Source organism: Dendrobates tinctorius, unplaced genomic scaffold, assembly GCF_039654945.1.
Source record: "Dendrobates tinctorius isolate UK_male_01 unplaced genomic scaffold, ASM3965494v1 ptg000186l, whole genome shotgun sequence".
Lineage (NCBI taxonomy): Eukaryota > Metazoa > Chordata > Amphibia > Anura > Dendrobatidae > Dendrobates > Dendrobates tinctorius.
Window position 1 is genome coordinate 836,100 of NW_027361853.1, and position 20,804 is coordinate 856,903.

A 20,804-nucleotide genomic window follows, 5' to 3' on the forward strand; every position below is an offset into this window, starting at 1 on the left:
TGCTGCAGAGTGTTGGGAAGTCCTTTATCTAGCTCCCTCTTGTATAATCCTACCTCCCTTCTGTCAGTGCAAGGCATAGTGTCAGGAAGAGGGATGTGATTGAATACAGAACTCTATAGCATGGAGAGGGGATAAAGTATCTACAGTCCCAGGGAAAGCAGAGAAAACAAATTATAGAAAAGAAGGAAATAAGAGCATGATAGATGTTGTGTTTACACTATGTGCTACTGAAATCACAGCAGTCTGGATACAAAAAGACCTCACATCTAGTCTATATTACTACAAGGGAAAAATCAGAAGCTTGGATCAGTTGGCAAACTGAATATAAGTGTGGTAATGGTGGTGGGGGCTGAAAATGAATAAGGAAATGAAAATTGAAGACTGAAACTTGATACAATTTATTAACAAAAAGTAACTACTAACAAATGTAAAAATTATTTTTCCAAGTCAAAGATTTTGCATATCAAGGGTCAACTTGGGTATTTATTTGTACTATTGTCAAATTGCTCAATGTAAAAAAGAATAAAATTAAAAAAATAATACTCAGATTGGAGAAATTCAGTGAATGGGGCAACACTACAGTTGCTTGCACTGCGGAGGATCCTAACAGTCACTGCGCGGGAGGAAAACTTGTTAATTAAGGTTAATATGGCCACTTCATTCTGACGATCAATGGTGCTTCCTATGAATTATAATCAGCAGTATGGCATATTATGGTCATTTTCTATAGCGTGAAAACCTTTGAGATTGCCTTAAATTTTGGTTCCATTTTACCAATTCTACAAAACCCAACAGAAACTGGAGGAAAACAGTTAACTATGCGACAATACATGCATTTCTCCATCTGTGAGTTGGATTACACTTCAATGTTTTTGACCTTGCCAGAATTGCTTTTATTCATGTACCGTATTTTTCGGATTATAAGACGCACTCCCCAAAAATTTTGGGGGAAAATGGGGGTGCGTCTTATAATGTGGATATATCTTACTGGCCGTGGTGGAGCAGGGTCCAAGGGTTGCTGCTGGAGGAGGCAGGAGTGGAGCATTGCTGCAGGCCGCAGGCTGGGATGAGGGGGTTTTCCGATGTGCGCCGCTGCAGGTGTTTGGTGGTGAGAGGGCTCTGTCGACATTTTGTGAAAGCCCAGAGCCCCCGCACTTAGATGGTTTACAGTGCGGTGGACTCCGGGAAAATGGCTGCCAGGGCATGCGCAGATGGAGATCTCGGCAACAAGATCTCGGGAGATGAGATATCAGCGCTGAGTTGTAAGTGTGGAACACCCCCTCATCCCTGTTTGCGGCCTCCAGAAGGAACCCTGGGACCCCGCTTCCCTACAGCCACCACCCCTGGTAAGCAATAAACACATGGATTATAAGAAGCACCACCATTTTATTAAAAAAAGTTTTTTCCTATTTTTCTCCTCAAAATTTGAGGTGCGTCTTATAATCCACAAAATACTAATATTACTTTTTTATTTACTGCTATATTACAGACAAGGTCCATCAAAACCCCTCTACATTTCTGAAGTGTTGATCCAGAGGAAAGTAAAACACAACTATGATGTGGTTGCCAACTGCCTCATTTTGCAATTTCCAATATGGCATTAGAAGTAAATCAGTTTCAAAAAATAAAAAACCAACATAAAAAAAGAAATAATCCACAATATAAGTTTCATTTTTCTTCCCTTAAAAAAGTTAATTAAATTGAAAACATTTAAAGGTCTGGAGCTTACTCTACTCTTGACATCTTTAAGTTTTGGCAGGATTTCCAGCCCAAATCCATCTGCTTGTCCTCTTGTCCGGTTGCCTCCATTCATATAGTTTCCAAAGGCAAGAATTAAGCCCATGATGTCTTTTACAGCAGCCACTTCCAACAAGCTCTGGAAAATAAGCATAGCAATGTACTAAAGTCCACACTGATGCCTCACAATCACCAGAATAGGGGTTCCCAAGCCCCAAGTACATCTTTATCACTCAGCTGTAATGTAAATTAGATTAAATAGCGCAATGAATAAAATATTTGTGCTTGTTTTCAATTTAAAGTCCATTGGGTTAGTGGAGACAACCAAGTACTCTACACTTCAGTTTCCATCAACTTCGTAGACTTTAAATCTATTGAACAAGTGCAAAAAAAACAAATGCTCCATCCAACCTCCACTTAAAGGGAATCTGTCACCCCTTTTTTGAGATATCATATAATGATATCATTCAATCATGTGTCACATAAGGATTCTCTTAGTACTTTTGCTTCCCCCTGACCCCGCACCTTTCATGCATAAATACCTTTTTTATATCGGTTCAGATGTATGTAAACTGCCGCTGTCCGGTCCACTGGGCGGGGCTTATTCACCTGCTCCCCCCCTCCCTGTCTTGCTCTACACAAGAAGAAATGCGTAGAGCAAGACAGGGAGGGGGGAGCGGGTGAATAAGCCCCGCCCATCGGACCATGGCAGTTGACATACATCTGAACCAATATAAAAAAGGTATTTATGCATGAAAGGTGCGGGGTCAGGGGGAAGCAAAAGTACTAAGAGAATCCTTATGTGACACACAATTGAATGATATCATTATATGATATCTCAAAAAAGGGGTGACAGATTCCCTTTAACAAATCTTAGTCCCAAAGTCTTTGGCTTACAACTCAAGAAAGCAGTAAAATCTTACATGACTTGGATCTGCATTATACAACAAGTTTTAAAAATTGCTGGTAAAATTACAAGTTGATGAGCAAGAACACTTTCAATTGAACAAGATTTTAAGATAATTTTGAGAATACATCAGTAACACCATTATATAAAAGAGTTATTTCCAAAATAGTGATTCACTACTTCATAGGATAGGGGGAAAGCTTCACCGGGGGATCCGACAACTATCAATTTCAAAAACAGGGCTCTGCTTGGCTTTTAACCAGGAGATCCATAAACAAGAAATTAAGGTGAGATTGAGCACATGCACCGCCATCATATTGAAGAAGGGGCTCTATGGCGCCTTCTTCCAGGGCGTCAATCTCAGGATCATTGAAAGGACATTCAGTAACACTTACCGTGCAGATCTGGGTGACAATGTCTATTTTCCTATGAACTGACCCAATTCCTTCAGCAAAGACTGACTGGAAAATTATACACTTTGCTCGCTGTGTAAAATTTGGGATCTGAGATAACTCGTACAAAAACCTGGATAAAAAAATAAAAAATAAAAAGACCCTTTTGAAATCTATGAGCCATATGAGCAAAAGAAAACATGTAATGAAATACATATTAAAAAACAATTAGTTTGGGCACAAAGCAAGGTGGATCCAACATGACAAGCCATCACCCAAACTTGGCGGTGACATAATTAGTTTATACCGGGATCGTCCATCTAACGATACATACAGATTTCAGTGACATTATTAACCACAATACTATAAAACCACAAGGAGCAGATGTCATGATTCTTACTGTTCAGGTTTGTCTAGCAGCTTCACATGTTCTGCAGTAGAGGTCTCATAATGCTTTTTGATCGTTTCCAGCTCATCCTTTTGAGCCCTCTAAATAATATAAAAAAGGAAAAAATTATTTATTTGGGTGTATGTATTTGATAGTTACACAATTTGTATATACACTATAGAAATTAAAGTAAAAAAGTAATATCTTGGCAAAATATATACAATATAATATATTGCTCAGAAACATATGGACATTACTGCAGTCAAGATATCACCCATGCTTGACAATTTATTCATGATGGGTGAAACTGCAAGAAGGCAGGATGTATATAGTGTCCGTCTAAAGTCTAGTTCAGTGACAAAAAAAAAAATTGAGACTGTTTATGTCACAGGTAAACTTTACTAAAATTACAAAAACCACCCGACCGCCTTATAGGCAAAAACTGTCACATCAGCAATCAAATATAAAAATGCTAGGGCTAGGTGATGTGAAATTTAGACAATTAAAATCTACTTACATTTTCATACAAAGCTCCTAATGTTTCCAGATCCACAACTGAATCATCTACATTTAAGATAGCTGTGGAAATAAAAATCTCACATTATTGAGGGACTAAAATTACCTACATACTTCAATATACAAATTCTCTGGTTGTTGATGAATAATTTGTATTAGGATAAAACTAGACTGGAAACACACAAATCTCAGTCATCAAAACCAGTGAAATTTATGGTCTGATTTTTTTAGCGCCTTTTTCCTCCAATAATTACAGACTGGTGGCTAGGGAAGACAGATCATTCCATTTAAGAGGCTGTAGCTGGATGGGCAGTGTATCCTTAGCCACCGATTCGGCATCTAACCTCACCAAGGTAAAAAGGGAGTAAGAAAGGAAACAATCAAAATGTCTACGAACAATGTGCTTTAGGGCCAAAAAGATATAAAGTGGTTGAAATTGACCCAAAAAGCACTGCCCAAATAAATAGTAATGTCTGGACGCAATTCCTTTTTTTTGGCAGAACCGTAGGGTTTAGGATTTTTGCTCCTATTAGAATTTGTTTTTCCAAGTACAGAAGCATTAGGATGGGTGCATATACGTACAGTCACAGTCCACTCTGTATATAGATTTTATTACGCTATAAAGCACTGCGCACAATTTGCTCGTATGTACAAATTCCTTCCAAGCATTTTCCATTAATCAGATTCTTCTTATACGTTTAATCAAGTATCTCCTTAACCAGCAATTTTAGACAATAGTTTAACATCTTCTAATTGCAAGAAGATTTTGTGTCAGCAATTTTGGATTTCTTATTCACTAAATGATACTTAAAAATTATACGCAAACAGCCTGTAGGAAGTGCAGTGTTACAGATGGTTCTTTCATCTGTCAAATTGCTGACAATTGTCCTAATAGCAAGAAGTAAAGTTTCATCACAGTGATGACCTTAAGGCTAGGGTCAGACAGCCATAGATTCTCTCATCCGAGAAAATCTTACCCATCATGCTAATTGCATTCTGATCAGATTCTCTCGGATGAGGAGAAGATGGAGAACAACATTTCTCCATCTTCTCCATAGTGTTAGTATGATCCAAACATTGGATCTAACTCGGACATACAGCGATTTTTTCCTTAGACTGTTGCGGTCCGAGGACTAAACAAAATCAACTAACATTGCAATCCAATGTTTTGTCCGTACATGTACGGCGGATGTCGTAAAGAGAGTAAACTTGCATGAAGTCAGGGAATTTTAAAGATTATAGTCAGGTGTATGAGTAGCAAATTATACAGAACAGGTGCTGAGCCTGCAATCTACTTGGCATATGCTAGCTGTGTTAGGGTGTGTGCACACGCTGCAGACTTGGTCCTGCGGGTCCACAGTACCATTATATTCAATGGAAAATGAAATCCGCAGTGCACACGGTGCAGAATTTTTCACGCGGATTTGCTGCGGTTTCAAATCCGCAGTATGTCAATTCTTTGTGCGGATTCCGCTGCGGTTTGGCACCTGCTCCATGGCAGGTGTCAAACCGCAGGGGAAACCGGCAGGCTGTTTTAATTCCACAGCACAATCCGCAGCGCGTGCACACACTGCGGTTTTGGCCGCAGCAGAACTGCAGCAGTTCTGCAGACAGTGTACAGTAGCTTGTTATCCTATGGGATTTACAATTTTCTGTGCACATGCTGCAGATTTTTAACTGCGTAAAAGCTGCAGTTTTGAACCCGCAGAAAGAAATGACATGTCACTTCTTTTCTGCGGATTCTGCTGCGGTTTACCTTCTCCTCCACTGTAGAGGTGATAAACCGCAGGGAAAACCACGGGCCAATCCGCAGGTAAAACCGCAGGTCATTTTACCTGCGGTTCCGCAGATAAAAATCCGCAGACCAATCCGCAGCATGTGCACATAGCCTTAGGGTGCTTTCATATTGCGTTTAGGCACCCAATCAGTGGCTCTGTTGGGGCTTATGTTCAAAAGTCCTGCAAAGCTGAATTCAGATGCATGCACCGACAGGGATATTGACTATAAGGATGCCGGCAGAGCGTAGTAGACAGAGAGAGTGCCCACCTCCAGTAGGCATATATGCCTGAAAATAATGCACATCAGAGAGTACCATCCGCTCTGTCGGCACCATTATATTCTATGGCCCTGTCTGCGCATACATCCAAATCCCGTTTTGTCGGGGGTTACAAACGTAAGCCTCGACAAAGCCACTAATGAATACATGTCTAAACGCAATCTGAAAGCACCCTATCACATCCAACATCTTTTTGCAATATCAATGAACCAAGCTTGCTCCAATTGCTGCTGTTTAACCATCTAATTGCTGCTGTTAATCACCAAGAGTCAGGGGGTGTAACTAAAATAGGTGCAGGGAGTACAATCACACTCAGGTCATGGAGCCTAAGGGGTCCAATATGTCCTTTTGGTTTATACAGAAAAAAAACAATACTATTAAAGAACTGCAATAATTGTGGGCCTCGTTGGAGCTTTTGCATTGAGAACCATGAGCTTCAAGTTACACCGCTGCTAAGAGTAGCATTCAAATAGTGTGATTGGCAGTGGGCATGTGCAACAGCTCTGATTGACCCCCTTATGATGCAATCATGGGGTGTAGACTGGAGGCCCACATTGCTGCCATGCTGGGCTTCACAGGAAGATGTCAATTTAATTATATTATTTCAATACGCAGTTAACTATAAGATCAAATATCGCAGATTTGAGTACCCTTGCTGACAAACAAAATAATGTAAAAAAAAGTAGTTTTAAACAAAAAAAACAAAATAAGTTAAATTCCTCTCGCACTTCTAAGGTTAAAAATAAAAAACAAATTTTGGTTTGCAATCATAATATATGCAAAAATCCGATAAACAATGCAAAGTTAATTAAACCATATGTTAAAAGAAAAAAAAAGATGAAAAAAAACCCCACTAAATTTGCAATTTTTCAGCCTTTGAGCTTTTCAAAAAAAGTTAATAAAAATCCTTTTAAACATTTCAAAATGATTTTAAATAACAAAAAAAATCAGCTTGGTGCACAAGAAAAAAAATAAAGTTTTTACAAACCTCCAATTGAAAAATAAAGTTATGGGTCTCAAAAAACACCCCCCAAAAATACAAGGTTTGATCATAATCACTTTTATAAACAAAGGCAGTAAAATAATGAAATTGCTTTTTTTATTATTATTTCTTCACCCCCTTTACAATTCTTTTTTTTTTTTTTTTAACAATTTTTAGTACATTGCATGGTAAAATGAATGGTGGTAGTCAAAACTAGAAAGTTACAGCTCACGGAAAAGGTTAAGAAAAAAAGTCAAAGCACAAGGTTGTGAAGGAGTTATTTGGCATCTTGAAGTTCTTCACCTAAAGCTTACAATGGCTTAAAATAGAAAGCTAATACACCCTTTATGGATCTCCTCTGTCGCTGTGAGATAGCAGGTATGCGGGATGCAGTGACAAGCAGGAGGAAGAGCAAGAGTTAAAGGGTTCATTACAGGGGATACTCCACGCAGGGAGAGAATGAGTTATGAGTAAAACTGAGTATTATATCAGGGTAAGAACAAATGTTTATGAAACGGGTTAACTTATAAGTCTGATGGTTTCTGGGCTGTGAAAGCTTGAAATCTCACAGTGGCGCCGCAAGTGACACGTGAAGTCTCTGGCGTGGTCCTGAAGAAAGTTGAATCACTGCTTCCTGACGAAAGCGGCATATCCTGGCTCTCCTAGGAGAGGTCCTGGCGTAGTCTGTGGTACCGCCTGAGCTTGGCTCAGTTCAGTCAGCGGAACAGTGCAAGATGGATTCTCAGTGACAGGGGTGAGCGGGCACACAGCTACACGTTGCTCACAGTCAGTGTGCGCATAGGCTGTGGAACTACAGCGCTGGCCTGGGCTATATTGTCGCTTTACGGAGAGAGAATCAACCTTCTCCTGCTGTGCACTCTGTCTTCAGCTTTCTCGCGCACCCTCCCTTTTATGCCTGACACGCCCCGTACTGTTGAGTGCAAAGGTCTGTCCGGTCAGAAAACTTCCCCCTGGCAACAATGGTGACAGTCCCGATAGTTCCGGAACCGACGCGAGAGAGGTACCACCGGCCCGGTCCATCTTCCTACATCGCTTCCTGGGATTCTTTATATTCTGGCTTGTGGCAATGAGATTTTGACACGGACAGGAGTCAGTTCAGTCATATGTCATTGTCAGATCACTGGAAGTCTGGATACAGAATCCAATGAGAACAAGTAAAGAGTTCTGGTTAGCTTGCTACTTTTGTCCACTGTAAGCAATTAACAAGAAGAAAAATCAAACTGCCGGAAAATGTAGTATTAACCCCTTCACTACCATGGGTGGTTTGCACGTTAACTCCCGGGCCAATTTTTACAATTCTGACCACTGTCCTGTTATGAGGCCATAACTCTGGAACGCTTCCACGGATCCCGGTGATTCTGACATTTTTTTCTCGTGACATATTGTACTTCATGTTACTGGTAAAATTTCATTCATATAACTTGCGCTTATGAAAAAAACGGAAATTTGGCGAAAATGTTGAAAATTTCGCAATTTTCCAACTTTGAATTTTTATGCCCCTAAATCACAGAGATATGGCACACAAAAAACTTAATAAGTAACATTTCCCACATGTTTACTTTACATCAGCACAATTTTGGAATCAAAATATTTTTTTGTTAGGAAGTTATAAGGGTTAAAAGTTGACCAGCGATTTCTCATTTTTGCAACACCATTTTATTTTTACAGACCACATCACATTTGAAGTCACTTTGAAGGGTCTATATGATAAAAAATACCCAAAAGTGACACCATTCTAAAAACTGCACCCCTTAAGGTGCTCAAAACCACATTCAAGGAGTTTATTAACCCTTCAGGGGCTTCACAGGAATTTTTTGAATATTTAAAAAAAAATGAACATTTAACTTTTTTTCACAAAAAAAATACTACAGGTTCAATTTTTTTTATTTTACCAAGGGTAACAGGAGAAATTGTACTGCAAAAATTATTGTGCAATTTGTCCTGAGTACGCTGATACCTGATATGTGGGGGGGAACCACTGTTTCGGCCCATGGCAGAACTCAGAAGGGAAGGAGCGCCGTTTGACTTTTACAATGTAAAATTGGCTGGAATTCAGATCGGACGCCATGTCACGTTTGGAGAGCCCCTTATGTACCTAAACAGTGGAAACCCCCCACAAGTGACCACATTTTGGAAACTAGACCCCCAAGGAACTTATCTAGATATGTGGTGAGAACTTTCAACCCACAAGGGCTTCACAGAAGTTTATAACGTACAGCGGTACAATTGAAAAATCATATTTTTTCCACAACATGATATTTTCACCCCCAATTTTTATTTTACCAAGGGTAACAGGACCCTAAAAGCTATTGTGCAATTTGTCCCGAGTACGCTGATACCCCACATGTGGGGGTAAACCACTATTTGGGCGCATGGCAGAGCTCGGAAGGGAAGCAGCGCCATTTGACTTTTTTTTGCTGGAATTGAGATTGGACACCATGTCGCGTTTGCAAAGCCCCTGATGTACCAAAACAGTGGAATCCCCCCACAAATGACCCCATTTTGGAAACTAGAACCCCCAAGGAACTTATCTAGATGTGTGGTGAGAACTTTGAACCCCCAAGTGCTTCACAGAAGTTTATAACGCCCAGGCGTGAAAATAAAAAATTCATATTTTTTTCCACAAAAATGATATTTTTGCCCCCAATTTTTTATTTCCCTAAGGGCAACGGGAGAAATAGGACCCCAAAAGTTGTTTTGAAAATTGTTCTGAGTAGGCTGATACCCCATATGAGGGGGTAAAACACTGTTTGGTGCATGGCAGAGCTTGGAAGGGAAGGAGCACCATTTGACCTTTTCAACGCAGAATTGGCTGGAATTGAGATCAGACGCCATGTTGCGTTTGGAGAGCACCTGATGTACGCAAATAGTGGAAACCCCCAATTCTAACACCAACCCTAACCCCAACACACCCCTAACCCTAGCCCTAATGGGAAAATGGAAATAAATACATTTTTTAATTTTATTATTTTTCCCTAACTAAGGGGGTGATAACGGGGGGTTTGATTTACTATTTATAGTGGGTTTTTATTTTTGGCAGCTGTCACACGCTAAAAGAGGCTTTTTATTGTAAAAATAGTTTTTGCATCACCACATATTGAGAGCTATAATTTTTCCATATTTTGACCCACCGAGTCATGTGAGGTCTTATTTTTTGCAGGACGAGTTGACGTTTTTATTGGTATCATGTTCGGGCATGTGACATTTTTTGATCGCTTTTTATTTAGTTTTTTGGGACGCAGAATTTACAAAAACCAGCGTTTCATGAATTTCTTTTGGGTGGTGCATTTACGCCGTTCCGCCTGCCATAAAATTGATAAAGCGGTTTTCTTCTTCGGGTCAGTGCGGTTACAGCGATGCCTCATTTATTTCTTTTTTTATGCTTTGGCACTTTTATGCAATGAAAACAATTTTATATAAAAAATTATTTTTGCATCGCTTTATTCTGCGAGCTATAACTTATTTATTTTTTCGCTGATGATGCTGTATCATGCCTTGTTTTTTGCGGGACAAGATGACGTTTTCAGTGGTACCATGGATATTTATATGCGTCTTTTTGACCGCGCGTTATTGCACTTTTTGTTCAGCGGTATGATAAATCATTTTTTGCTTCGTTTTTTATTTTTTAAGGGGTTCGCTTAAGGGGTTAACTAATGGGACAGTTTTAGAGGGCGGGTTGTTACGGACGCGGCGATACCAAATGTGTACTTTTATTGTTTTTTTTTATTTCCAAAAAAATGAATTTATTGGGGAATTTTTTTTTTTTTTTTTTTTTTTTAATTTATTTAGTGATTTTTAAAAAATTTTTTACCCTTTTTTTTTTTTTTTTTTTTTACTTTATTACAATGTCCCAGGGGGGACATAACTGTCACGTGACAGATCGCTGATCTGTCACATCACAGATCGCTGTGACAGATCAGCGATCTGTCACAGGCACTGCTGTAGGCTTCCTCATGCCTGCGCTCTGCGGGCAGTGAGGAAGCCAGCTTCCTGCAGGCCTCCGGAGGTCTCCGACGCCATATTGGATCCGGAGACCTGCAGGAAAGGAGCCCCCCGCAGCAGCGCTGCACATTGCGCTGCCGTGGGGGGCTCAGGGATGCATGGAGGGAGCCCCCTCCCTGCCGATGCTTCCCCTTAACCCCGGTACACCGCGATCGTGTTTGATCGCGGTGTGCAAGGGGTTAACATGTCGGGGGCGGTCCATGACCGCCCCTGACACATTTGTGCCGGGTGTCAGCTGTGATAATCAGCTGACACCCGGCCACGATCAGCGGCGCTCACCACGTGGGCGCCGCTGATCGCACTAGACGTACTATTCCGTCCTTGGGACTTAGGTCCCAGGTCACATGGATGGAATAGTACGTCCATTGTAGGAAAGGGGTTAAAGCATAACCATTGTTTTAATTTTTATTTCATGCATCAATAATACATGCAAAAATAAGAAACTATGTAATAGATCTCATCAGAGAAGTCTGCTTCTTTCTATGTCAGAATTGAGATAGAAGATGGCAGCTGGTACGGCTAAGATTCTATGTACATAAAAGGGAGGAGGAGCTCTGCCTCTAGGCTCCTTCCTCTTCCATCTACATAAAATTGTATTTATAGCAACACATTTCCTATCTCAGTAATGGGAAAGTCTCTCTTCACTGAATACAGACTGTACCTCAGAATTGAGAATGAGTGATCAATTTTGGTAGAAAAAGAAGCAAATATTTCTGATGAGACGGTCACGCTTCAATCATGGTGTGAAAAATTTAGTGCATAAGATTGTGTCGTAAGTATTGTACCACACAACACACTGGTTCTCGGCTTATGTTGCAATCCGCAAAATCAATTTACCCATATCAGACTAAACAAGATCTCTCAGATGCAGAACACCTTCATTGCTGTCCCTGTGAGCCATCTGATAAGTGCAGTACATAAGAAGCAAATCCCAAAAGGTGACAACTGAATTAGGAGCTAAGGAAGAATCCATATAGCTAATTTGGACGTGTCCGTGTGCAAAGAGTCATCCACACCTCAACAGTAACTTAGGTATCCATAGTTACTACCGCTAGCAGCTGACTATATGCATGGGCGTAACCATGGATACCCAAGTACTGTAAGGCCCTGTATAGGCGTTACGTGACATATCTAATAAGGAGAGGAGCTCTCCCTTGTGACGAGTTAAGGCATAAGCCTTTTTTGAACGATAGCCTGGGCGGCAACACTGGGAGGCAACATTGCAAAGATGGATCAAATTGATCGCACTGCTGCATGTAGAGAAGCGAATCGCATACTGATGTGTAAACTGTGTCTTAATGAAACAGAAGATGAACGAAATTGTCAAACAACTGCTGATGCAGCCATACAGAGGGCGGTCAGAGCAAGAGAAGCGAAGTAACAATCACGTAGAACATCTAATGCTGCACGACGAGTAACACGCAATGCACAAAGTGATACACAAATTTCACAAAGACGAGAACAAGATAAAAGACATGTCCAAAATGCAAGAGCCACTCGACGACGGCAAGATACATTTGCCGCTAGAGGGCTTCCTAATCAAATTATTTTTTTTATTATTTATTTATATAGCACCATTGATTCCATGGTGCTGTACATGAGAAGGGGATACATACAAATTTCAGATATCACTTACAGTAAACTAACAATCACAGACTGATACAGAAGAGACAGAGGACCCTGCCCTTTCGAGCTTACATGCTACAGGATGGTGGGGAAGGAGACACTAGGCTGGTGGGTTGCAGCAGTTCCGGTGTTGGTTGAGGTGATATCACCGGTAGTGGTGAAAGAGAAGGGGGTAACAGGGTCATTGCAGCCTGTAAGCTTTCTTGAAGAGGTGGGTTTTCAGGCTCCGTCTGAAGGATCCAAATGTGGTTAATAGTCGGACTTGTTGGGGCAAAGAATTCCAGAGAATAGGGGCAATTTGGGAGAAGTCTTGGAGGAGGTTGGGTGAGGAGTGAATAAGTGTGGAGGAGAGAAGGAGGTCTTGGGAGGACCGGAGATTACGTGAGGGAAGGTATCGGGAGATTAGTTCAGAGACATATGGGGGGACAGGTTATAGATGGCCTTGTAGGTCAGTATTAGTAATTTGAACTGGATACACTGAGGGAATGGGAGCCAGTGAAGAGATTTGCAGAGGAGTAGTGAGGAGAGAGATGAATTAGTCGGGCAGCAGAGTTAAGGATGGACTGGAGAGGTGCAAGGGTGTTAGCAGAGAGACCACAAGAGGATGTTGCAGAAGTCGAGGCGGGAGATGATGAGGGCATGCACAAGCATTTTAATAGATTGAGGGTTGAGGAAAGGACGGATTCTGGAAATATTTTTGAGCTGGAGGCGACAGGAGGTAGAAAGAGCTTGGATGTGTGGTTTGAAGGACAGGGCAGAGTCAAAGGTTACTCTGAGTGTGATATCATTAATTGTTATAGCTAGGTCGGGCAAGGAAAATCTGTGAGATGGAGGAAAGATGATGAGTTCATATTTGTCCACATTGAGCTTGAGGAAGCGAGAGGAGAAGGAGGATATGGCTGATAGACACTCTGGGATTCTGGACAGCAGAGAGGTGATGTCTGGGCCAGAGAGGTAGATCTGAGTGTCATCAGCATAAAGGTGGTACTGGAATCCGTGGGACTTTATGAGTTTCCCCAGACCAAGTGTATAGATTGAGAAGAGTAGGGGTCCTAAAACAGAGCCTTGGGGGACTCCATCAGAGAGAGGGTGGGATGAGGAGGTGGTGTGGGAGTGGGAGATGCTGAATGTGTGGTTGGAAAGGTATGAGGAGATCCAGGATAAGGCAAGGCCTTTAATGCCGAAGGAGGAGAGGATCTGTAGTAGGAGGCAGTGGTCAACTGTGTCAAATGCAGAGGACAGATCTAGAAGCAGGAATATAGAGTATTGTACATTTGATTTGGCTGTAAGTAGGTCGTTAGTAATTTTGGTCAGGGTTGTCTCAGTGGAGTGATGGGGGCGGAAACCAGATTGTAGATTGTCAAAGAGCAAGTTAGGAGATAGGTGGGAGGAAAGTTCAGCGTGGACATGCTGTTCCAGGGGTTTGGAAGCGAATAGGAGCAACGATATTTGGCAATAGCTGGACATAGCGGTTGGGTCGAGGGTTGCCTTTTTAAGGATAGGCGTGATTTTGGCATGTTTGAAAGCAGAAGGGAAGGTACCGGACGTTAGTGATAGGTTGAAGAGGTGGGTTAGGGATGGAATAAGTGTGGTGGTGAGGTTGGAGAGGAGGTGGGATGGGTTGGGGTCGAGTGCACAGGTTGTGAGGTGTGATTTTATAGAAGAGACGATTAAGCTCCCCTTCATTGATGTTAGAGAGTGAGGTTATGGGGTTTGGGCATTGGTCTTGTATACAAAGGGGTTGTGGTGGTTGAGTGATGAAGACTTGCCACTTGGAGGTTGGACGGAGAGTAGATGCGGACAGAGTGGACTTCAATAGAGGGGAGGATTAGGGAGGGAAGAGGTGGGATTGGGTTGAAGGTGCAGTTTGAAGAAAGGAGAAGACCCACTCCTCCACCATGTCTATTGCCAGGGCGAGGAGTGTGGGTGAAGTGGGGGCCGCCGTAACACAGTGCAGCAGGGGAGGCGGTGTCAGAGGGTTTCAGCCATGCTTCTGAGAGGCCGAGGAAGGCAAGATTGCGAGAGAGAAAGTGGTCATGAATCACATGGAGCTTATTGCCGATGGAGTGGGCATTCCAAAGTGCGCCCGAGAGAGGGAGCAGGGGGTTTGGTGTTAATGGCACAGGTTTTAAGTTGGAAAGATGGCGGTAGTTATTATTAGATAAGGAGCTGTAGGAAGGGGTAGTAATGGGGCGTATGAGCTGTGGGGGTCCAGGATTGGGAGATATGTCACCAGCAGTGAGGAGAAGCAGAGAAAGGGAGAGCAGATGGGAGAAGGAGAGTGGGCAGCTTGTTTTATGTTTCATTCGGACAGATTTGAGGTTGAGGAGCAGTTCAGCAGAGGTCAGGTGGGGAGGAAAGAGGGAAGGGGAGAGGATTTTTTGGTTAGAGGGTGCTGGGGTTTGGAGATAGCGAAGGAGAGTGAGGATTTAAGGAGCAAACACTGTGAGGGTATATGTAAACATGGTGAAGGAGTAGGAGGGTGAATAGAAAAGCTAGATCCAAGTAATAAGTGCTTACTCAGCAGACATATCCAAAAGAGAGAGATGCATAGCGTGGGGTCCTGACTCCTGCCGTGACTAACTGCCGTAGTAATAACTGCATCTTCACGATACTTTTGCTGAAGACATACTTATGCTGCAGGGAGATACGTATTGATGAGACACGTATTGCTGAGACACGTATTGAAGAGCACTATGCTGGGGAACAGACATTTCGATGTCAGTTCTGCCAATCTAAAATTTTCAAAGACGAAATGGCGCAGGACAAAAAATTCCCTTGCTGCTGCAAGAGAGGGCGCATCCAATTACATCCCATTTGTATGGATGATCAATTAGTCAAGTTGATGAAAGGAGCGCATAAGCACTCCAATAACTTTATGGCTAATATAAAGCAATACAATAGCTCTCTTGCTTTGGCATCAATGGGAGCACAAGTAGCGCCACCTCCTAGGCATGGTCCATACTGTTTTCGAATTCATGGACAAATTTACAAACAAAACTGCCCCATTGCATCCTGCTGTGGGTAGTACTCACAAGTAGAGATGAGCGACACTTCCTTTTTTTCGGGTCGAGTCGGGTCTAATGAAATAGGCAGACTATAAGGAAAAGTTGGAGGCCAACTGAAACACGAAACCCAATGCAAGTCAATGGGGAAGCAAAGTCGGCAGGGAGTGGAGGACAGTAAACACACATACAGTGCCCATTTCATTGCCAAAAACATAAATTCTTATTACTGAAGCTTGTCAACCTTAATTTACTTCATAATAGTTACGCATTGAAAACTGGGGGTTATTTGGCTAAAGTTGTGGGGGGTAGGGCTGGCTCCAGATTTTCGTGTGCCCTGGGTCAAAGAGTGTCAGTGCGCCCCTTTAACACATACCACAACTCATGATGCTCCGATACAGCACAGAAATATAGGTATAATACAATGACAAATACTTCACTGCTTACATGACATGACTGATCAATTTTAAATTGTACAATAGCTCAAAAAAAGGACAGTATATTACTCCATACAGTATTATGGCCACCACATAGAGATGAGCGAATTTGCCTTTTTTCGGGTCGAGTCGGGTTTTATGAAACCCGACTTTCGCAAAAGTTGGGTCGAACACAATCGGCCGATTATTGTGAAAAGTCGAAGGCCGACTGAAACACGAAACCCAATGCAAGTCAATGGGGAAGAAAAGTCGGCAGTGAGTGGAGGACAGGAAACACACCTACAGTGCCCATTTTAATGCCAAAAACATCAATTCTTATTACTTAAGCTTGTCAACCTTAATTTACTTTATAATAATAGTTAGGCATTGAAAACTGGGGGTTATTTGGCTAAAGTTGTGGGGGGGGGGTATGGCTGGCTCCAGATTTTCGTGGGCCCAGGGCCAAAGAGTGTCACTGGGCTCTTTTAACACATGCCACAATTCATGATCCTCTGATAGGGCAGAGAAATAGCGGTATACTACAATGAAAAATACTTCACTTCTTACATCACATGACTGATATCCATTTTAAATTCTCCAATAGCTCCAAAAACGGACAGTATATTACTCCATACAGTATTATGGCCAGCGCATAGTGCGCCATACAGAGTAATGAGGCCCATATATTTCTCCATACAGAATCATTGGTGCCATATAATGTTCGATACAGTATATGATGAGCTCCACATAATGCTACATTATATGTTGGTCCCCATGGATGAAGCTCCACTGTCTTATGGGCCCAAATAATGCTCCATATATAATGGGCCCCATTTCTAATGCTCCAGTGTATAATGGGCCCTGTAAATGCTGCTCCAGTGTCTGATGTCCACCTTTGGAATGCTCCAGTGTATGGTGGGCCCCATATATCATTCTCCAGAGTATAGTGCTCCACAAAAATTGCTCCCAACCTTTAAAACAATTAAATAAGTCTCCTCGCTAGGGAATCCCTGTACTCTGGACTCCTCGTCGTCCCCATCTTACATCTATCTGCACTTGGACTGTTTAGGCAGAGGGCGTACAGACGTGATGTCATCGCGCTCTCTGACCAGAATGTCACTGTCAGGAAACGTGGAATACGTCACGGTGGTGGAGCAGGGAGGGGTAAGTATTTCATCTTTGCAAGTGCTGTGATCCTAAGCAGGGGGGGCGGTGTGTGACGGCGGGTGGGGTGGGCCCCCTCTGGGGTGGGCCGGGTGGGCCCCCTCCGGGTGGGCCCCCTCCCTCCCACCGGCAGAGACACTTTTGCGTACTATGAGGGGCCCTATGCCAGTGCCGTCGCCCATGAGTATGCCCCCCCACCTGCTCAAGTAACCTGCACTTTCATCTGCACCTACCTCTTTGTCACCGTGTAAGGTGGTATAATATGCGGGAAAGGGAACCCGAGTTTCATCAGGGTCAGATTCTGGCTGTGTAGAGTGCGAGGGGAATGTAGTGGTCTGGGTCAGTGTACCAGCCGAATCATCTATCAGTGGCTGAGCATCAGTGCACTTGTGGCTTCCCCAGGAGTACTGTCGCCACAGTGGCATTACCTTCCTCCTAGGGATTGTGATGTCATGCTTGGGAGCAACGAAGGATCTCTCTATCAGTTAAACCAACACACAACACAGTTCCCACTCCAGGCCAGCAGGGAGAGCTCTGAACCTGACTGCTGTGGAGCTGCTCTCTGTGGTCGGGAGGAGGTAAGTTAGGGCAGTCTGTGAAGGGAAGGGGTAGTGTGTGGACGTGAGAAGGGGAGCTGGAGGATGAGCAGAGTTAAGGCTCACTCCTAGCTGGAGCGCATGGTCCGGACTCCGGTCTCCGAGTTTGTAGGGACACTGACGGTCCTGCAGCAGAAACCGGAGGAAGTAGCAGCTGTAAATGCTCTGTTCCCAACTAAGGCTCAGAGGCCCCAGCAGCGACGTGTGTGAGCCAGAAGGAAAAGGCTACGGCTGCCTGCCATACGAGAAAGTTCCAAAAGAGAGTCAACAGGGGGAACTTCAGTGAACTCAGTACTGCGAGTACCTCAGATAAGCGCTAGAACAGAGGCCACACTACCTATCTGCATAGAGAGAATTCCTAATTTGCTTCCAGTCTGACCAACTCCTTCTCCATCTGTACTCTGGGTCCTGGACGGCACTTACCAAGTACAGGTAAAGGAACTGCACGACTGTGTCTGTCCTCTTTCTCCCGCGCCTGGCGCACGGCTCTGCTGCATCCTGCACTGCACACCATCTACCAACTCTTTCATCTGCCCTGCGACTATGGCCCTACCTGTGCAGGGCTTCTACATCTTAGCTGCACCACAACATTTGTCCCAGAGAAGCGACACTGCAGCGCTGGTCAATCTGACCAGAAACCACAGATGGCGTCACGTATCATTCACCTATAAACGTTATTCACCCCTTTGCATGGACGCCCAGGGCCACGGACCGGGTCACCACCACCGTGACACATCCCTCTGAGACACCAGCCCGGTACCGATTAACCCCACTGCCCTGGCTGGCGACCCACACTCCATGTCAGATTCATCTTGGACTGGGGAATTCACGATTTGACTTGATAACCCAGGCATGGTATGTGAAAAGAGCTCCATGGAGTAATCTGTAGTGTGGCCTGCCGCATCCTTCTATTGGTAGGGGTGAAGGACACAAGGAAAGGTGTTGTTCCTGACCAGGAGCCTCCACTGACGACTCAGTGCTTTTATTTTTTGAAACTTCAGAAGAGGAGGCGATAGAGCTGGAGGCTGTGTCAGCAATGTAAGCCAAAACTTGTTCCTGAAGCTCCGGCTTTAAAAGCAGTTTACCTACTCCAAGAAAAGGGAGCCTTCGAGGCCTTGTGGAGCCAGACGATGAAGCAGGCTCATCACCTCCTGCCTTAGGTGCTATTGTGCTTTTGCCACTACCAGCAGATGCACCACCACCACCACAATCAGTACCAGCTGGCAACCCCGCCCATTTCCACGGCCTCTTCCACCATACTTCCTCATTTTTGGGAAAATGTACCCAAAATACCACAAGCTATATGGTACTGTAAAATAAGGTACAAGGTGTATATAGTATTGGGGAGAATTGGAATCTCCCTAGAGATTTTAGGAGGCTGAACTATTATCTCAGGCCCACTATAGATTACACCTCAATTTAACAGGCTGAAATTGGCTGGTGTATGACAAGGTACAAGGTGTATATAGTATTGGGGAGAATTTGAATCTCCCTAGAGATTTTAGGAGGCTGAACTATTATCTCAGGCCCACTATATATTACACCTCAATTTAACAGGCTGAAATTGGCTGCTGTATGACAAGGTACAAGGTGTATATAGTATTGGGGAGAAATTGAATCTCCCTAGATATTTTAGGAGGCTGACAATGATGCTCTCAGTTCAAGTATGGCAGCAGGCAGCCTAATAAGCAGGACTGCTGCACACAAAAGTGTGGAAAAATGAACGCTTGGTAACTGTGCAGAAAAGAGGAAGAAATGTATTTTTGCTTTTAAAAAAGCAGTTTGCACAGCAGTGTGCAAACAGCAATGCAGCTATCAGGGGGCCTTATAAGGCAGCCTAATAACCAACAGAGCTGATGCACAAAAATATATCCTCCCCTGTCACTGCACACAAACTGTTGTGTTGTACAGTGAAAATCGCTACCAGCAGAAGTTTTTTTTTTCCTCCCTGCCTAATGCTCTCCCTTATTCAGAATCAGCAGCAGCAACCTACCTCTCCCTATGCTAAGATCGGCAGAAGTAAGATGGCGTGCACACCCTTTTATAGCACCTGTGACGCCACACAAAGCAAGCCAATCACTTGCATGCCCTTCTCAAAGATGGTGGTGACCGCTGCACGTCATCGCGTTGCCCACAGTGTGCGTCCTCCATCATTGGCTGAAAAAGGGCGCTGGAAGCATAATTTGAAACGAGACTCTGGCGCTCTTGTCGCCGACCTCATGGCCGACCTCACGCTATGGTCGGGTTTCTTTTCATGAAACCCGACTTTAGCGAAAGTCGGCGACTTATGAATTTGACCAAACCGTTTCGCTCAACTCTACCACCACATTGTGCGCCATACAGAATAATGAGCCCCATATATTTCTCCATACAGAATAATTCGCCACATATAATTTTCCATACGGTATATGATGAGCTCCACATAATGCTCCAGTATATGATGGGCCTCATGGATGATGCTCCAGTGAATGATGGGCCCTAATAATGCTCCATATATAATGGGCTCCATTTCTAATGCTCCACTGTATAATGGGCCCCGTAAATGCTGCTCCAGTGTCGGATGTCACCAATCTGGAATGCACCAGTATATGATGGGCCTCATGGATGATGCTCCAGTGTCTTATGGGCCCTAATAATGCTCCATATATAATGGGCCCCATTTCTCATGCTCCAGTGTATAATGGGCCCTGTAAATGCTGCTCCAGTGTCTGATGTCCCCAATTTGGAATGCTCCAGTATATGATGGCCTAATGGACGATGCTCCAGTCTATGATGGGCCCTAATAATGCTCCATATATAATGGGCCCCATTTCTAATGCTCCACTGTATAATGTGCCCCATAGATGCTGCTCCAGTGTCTGATCTGCCCCATTTATAATGCTCCAGTATATGACGGTCTCCATGGACAATTCTCCAGTGGTGTTATGTGCCCAAATAATGCTCCATATATAATGGGCTCCATTTCTAATGCTTCAGTGTATAATGGGCCCCGTAAA

At 43.3% G+C, this 20,804-nt stretch overlaps 1 protein-coding gene across 2 annotated transcripts in view; it reads right to left on the bottom strand.

Annotated features, from left to right (window-relative positions):
* The window catches only part of LOC141055532 (formin-1-like), a 412,359-nt gene that overhangs the window by 42,887 nt on the left and 348,668 nt on the right, over positions 1-20,804 (bottom strand). For both annotated transcript variants that reach the window (XM_073552151.1, XM_073552150.1), the window contains 4 exons: positions 3,942-4,003; positions 3,437-3,525; positions 3,040-3,169; positions 1,730-1,876 (listed from right to left, as the gene is read on the bottom strand). In XM_073552151.1, the coding sequence (XP_073408252.1) occupies positions 1,730-1,876; positions 3,040-3,169; positions 3,437-3,525; positions 3,942-4,003 (428 nt within the window). The remainder of the gene's footprint in view (positions 1-1,729; positions 1,877-3,039; positions 3,170-3,436; positions 3,526-3,941; positions 4,004-20,804) is intronic.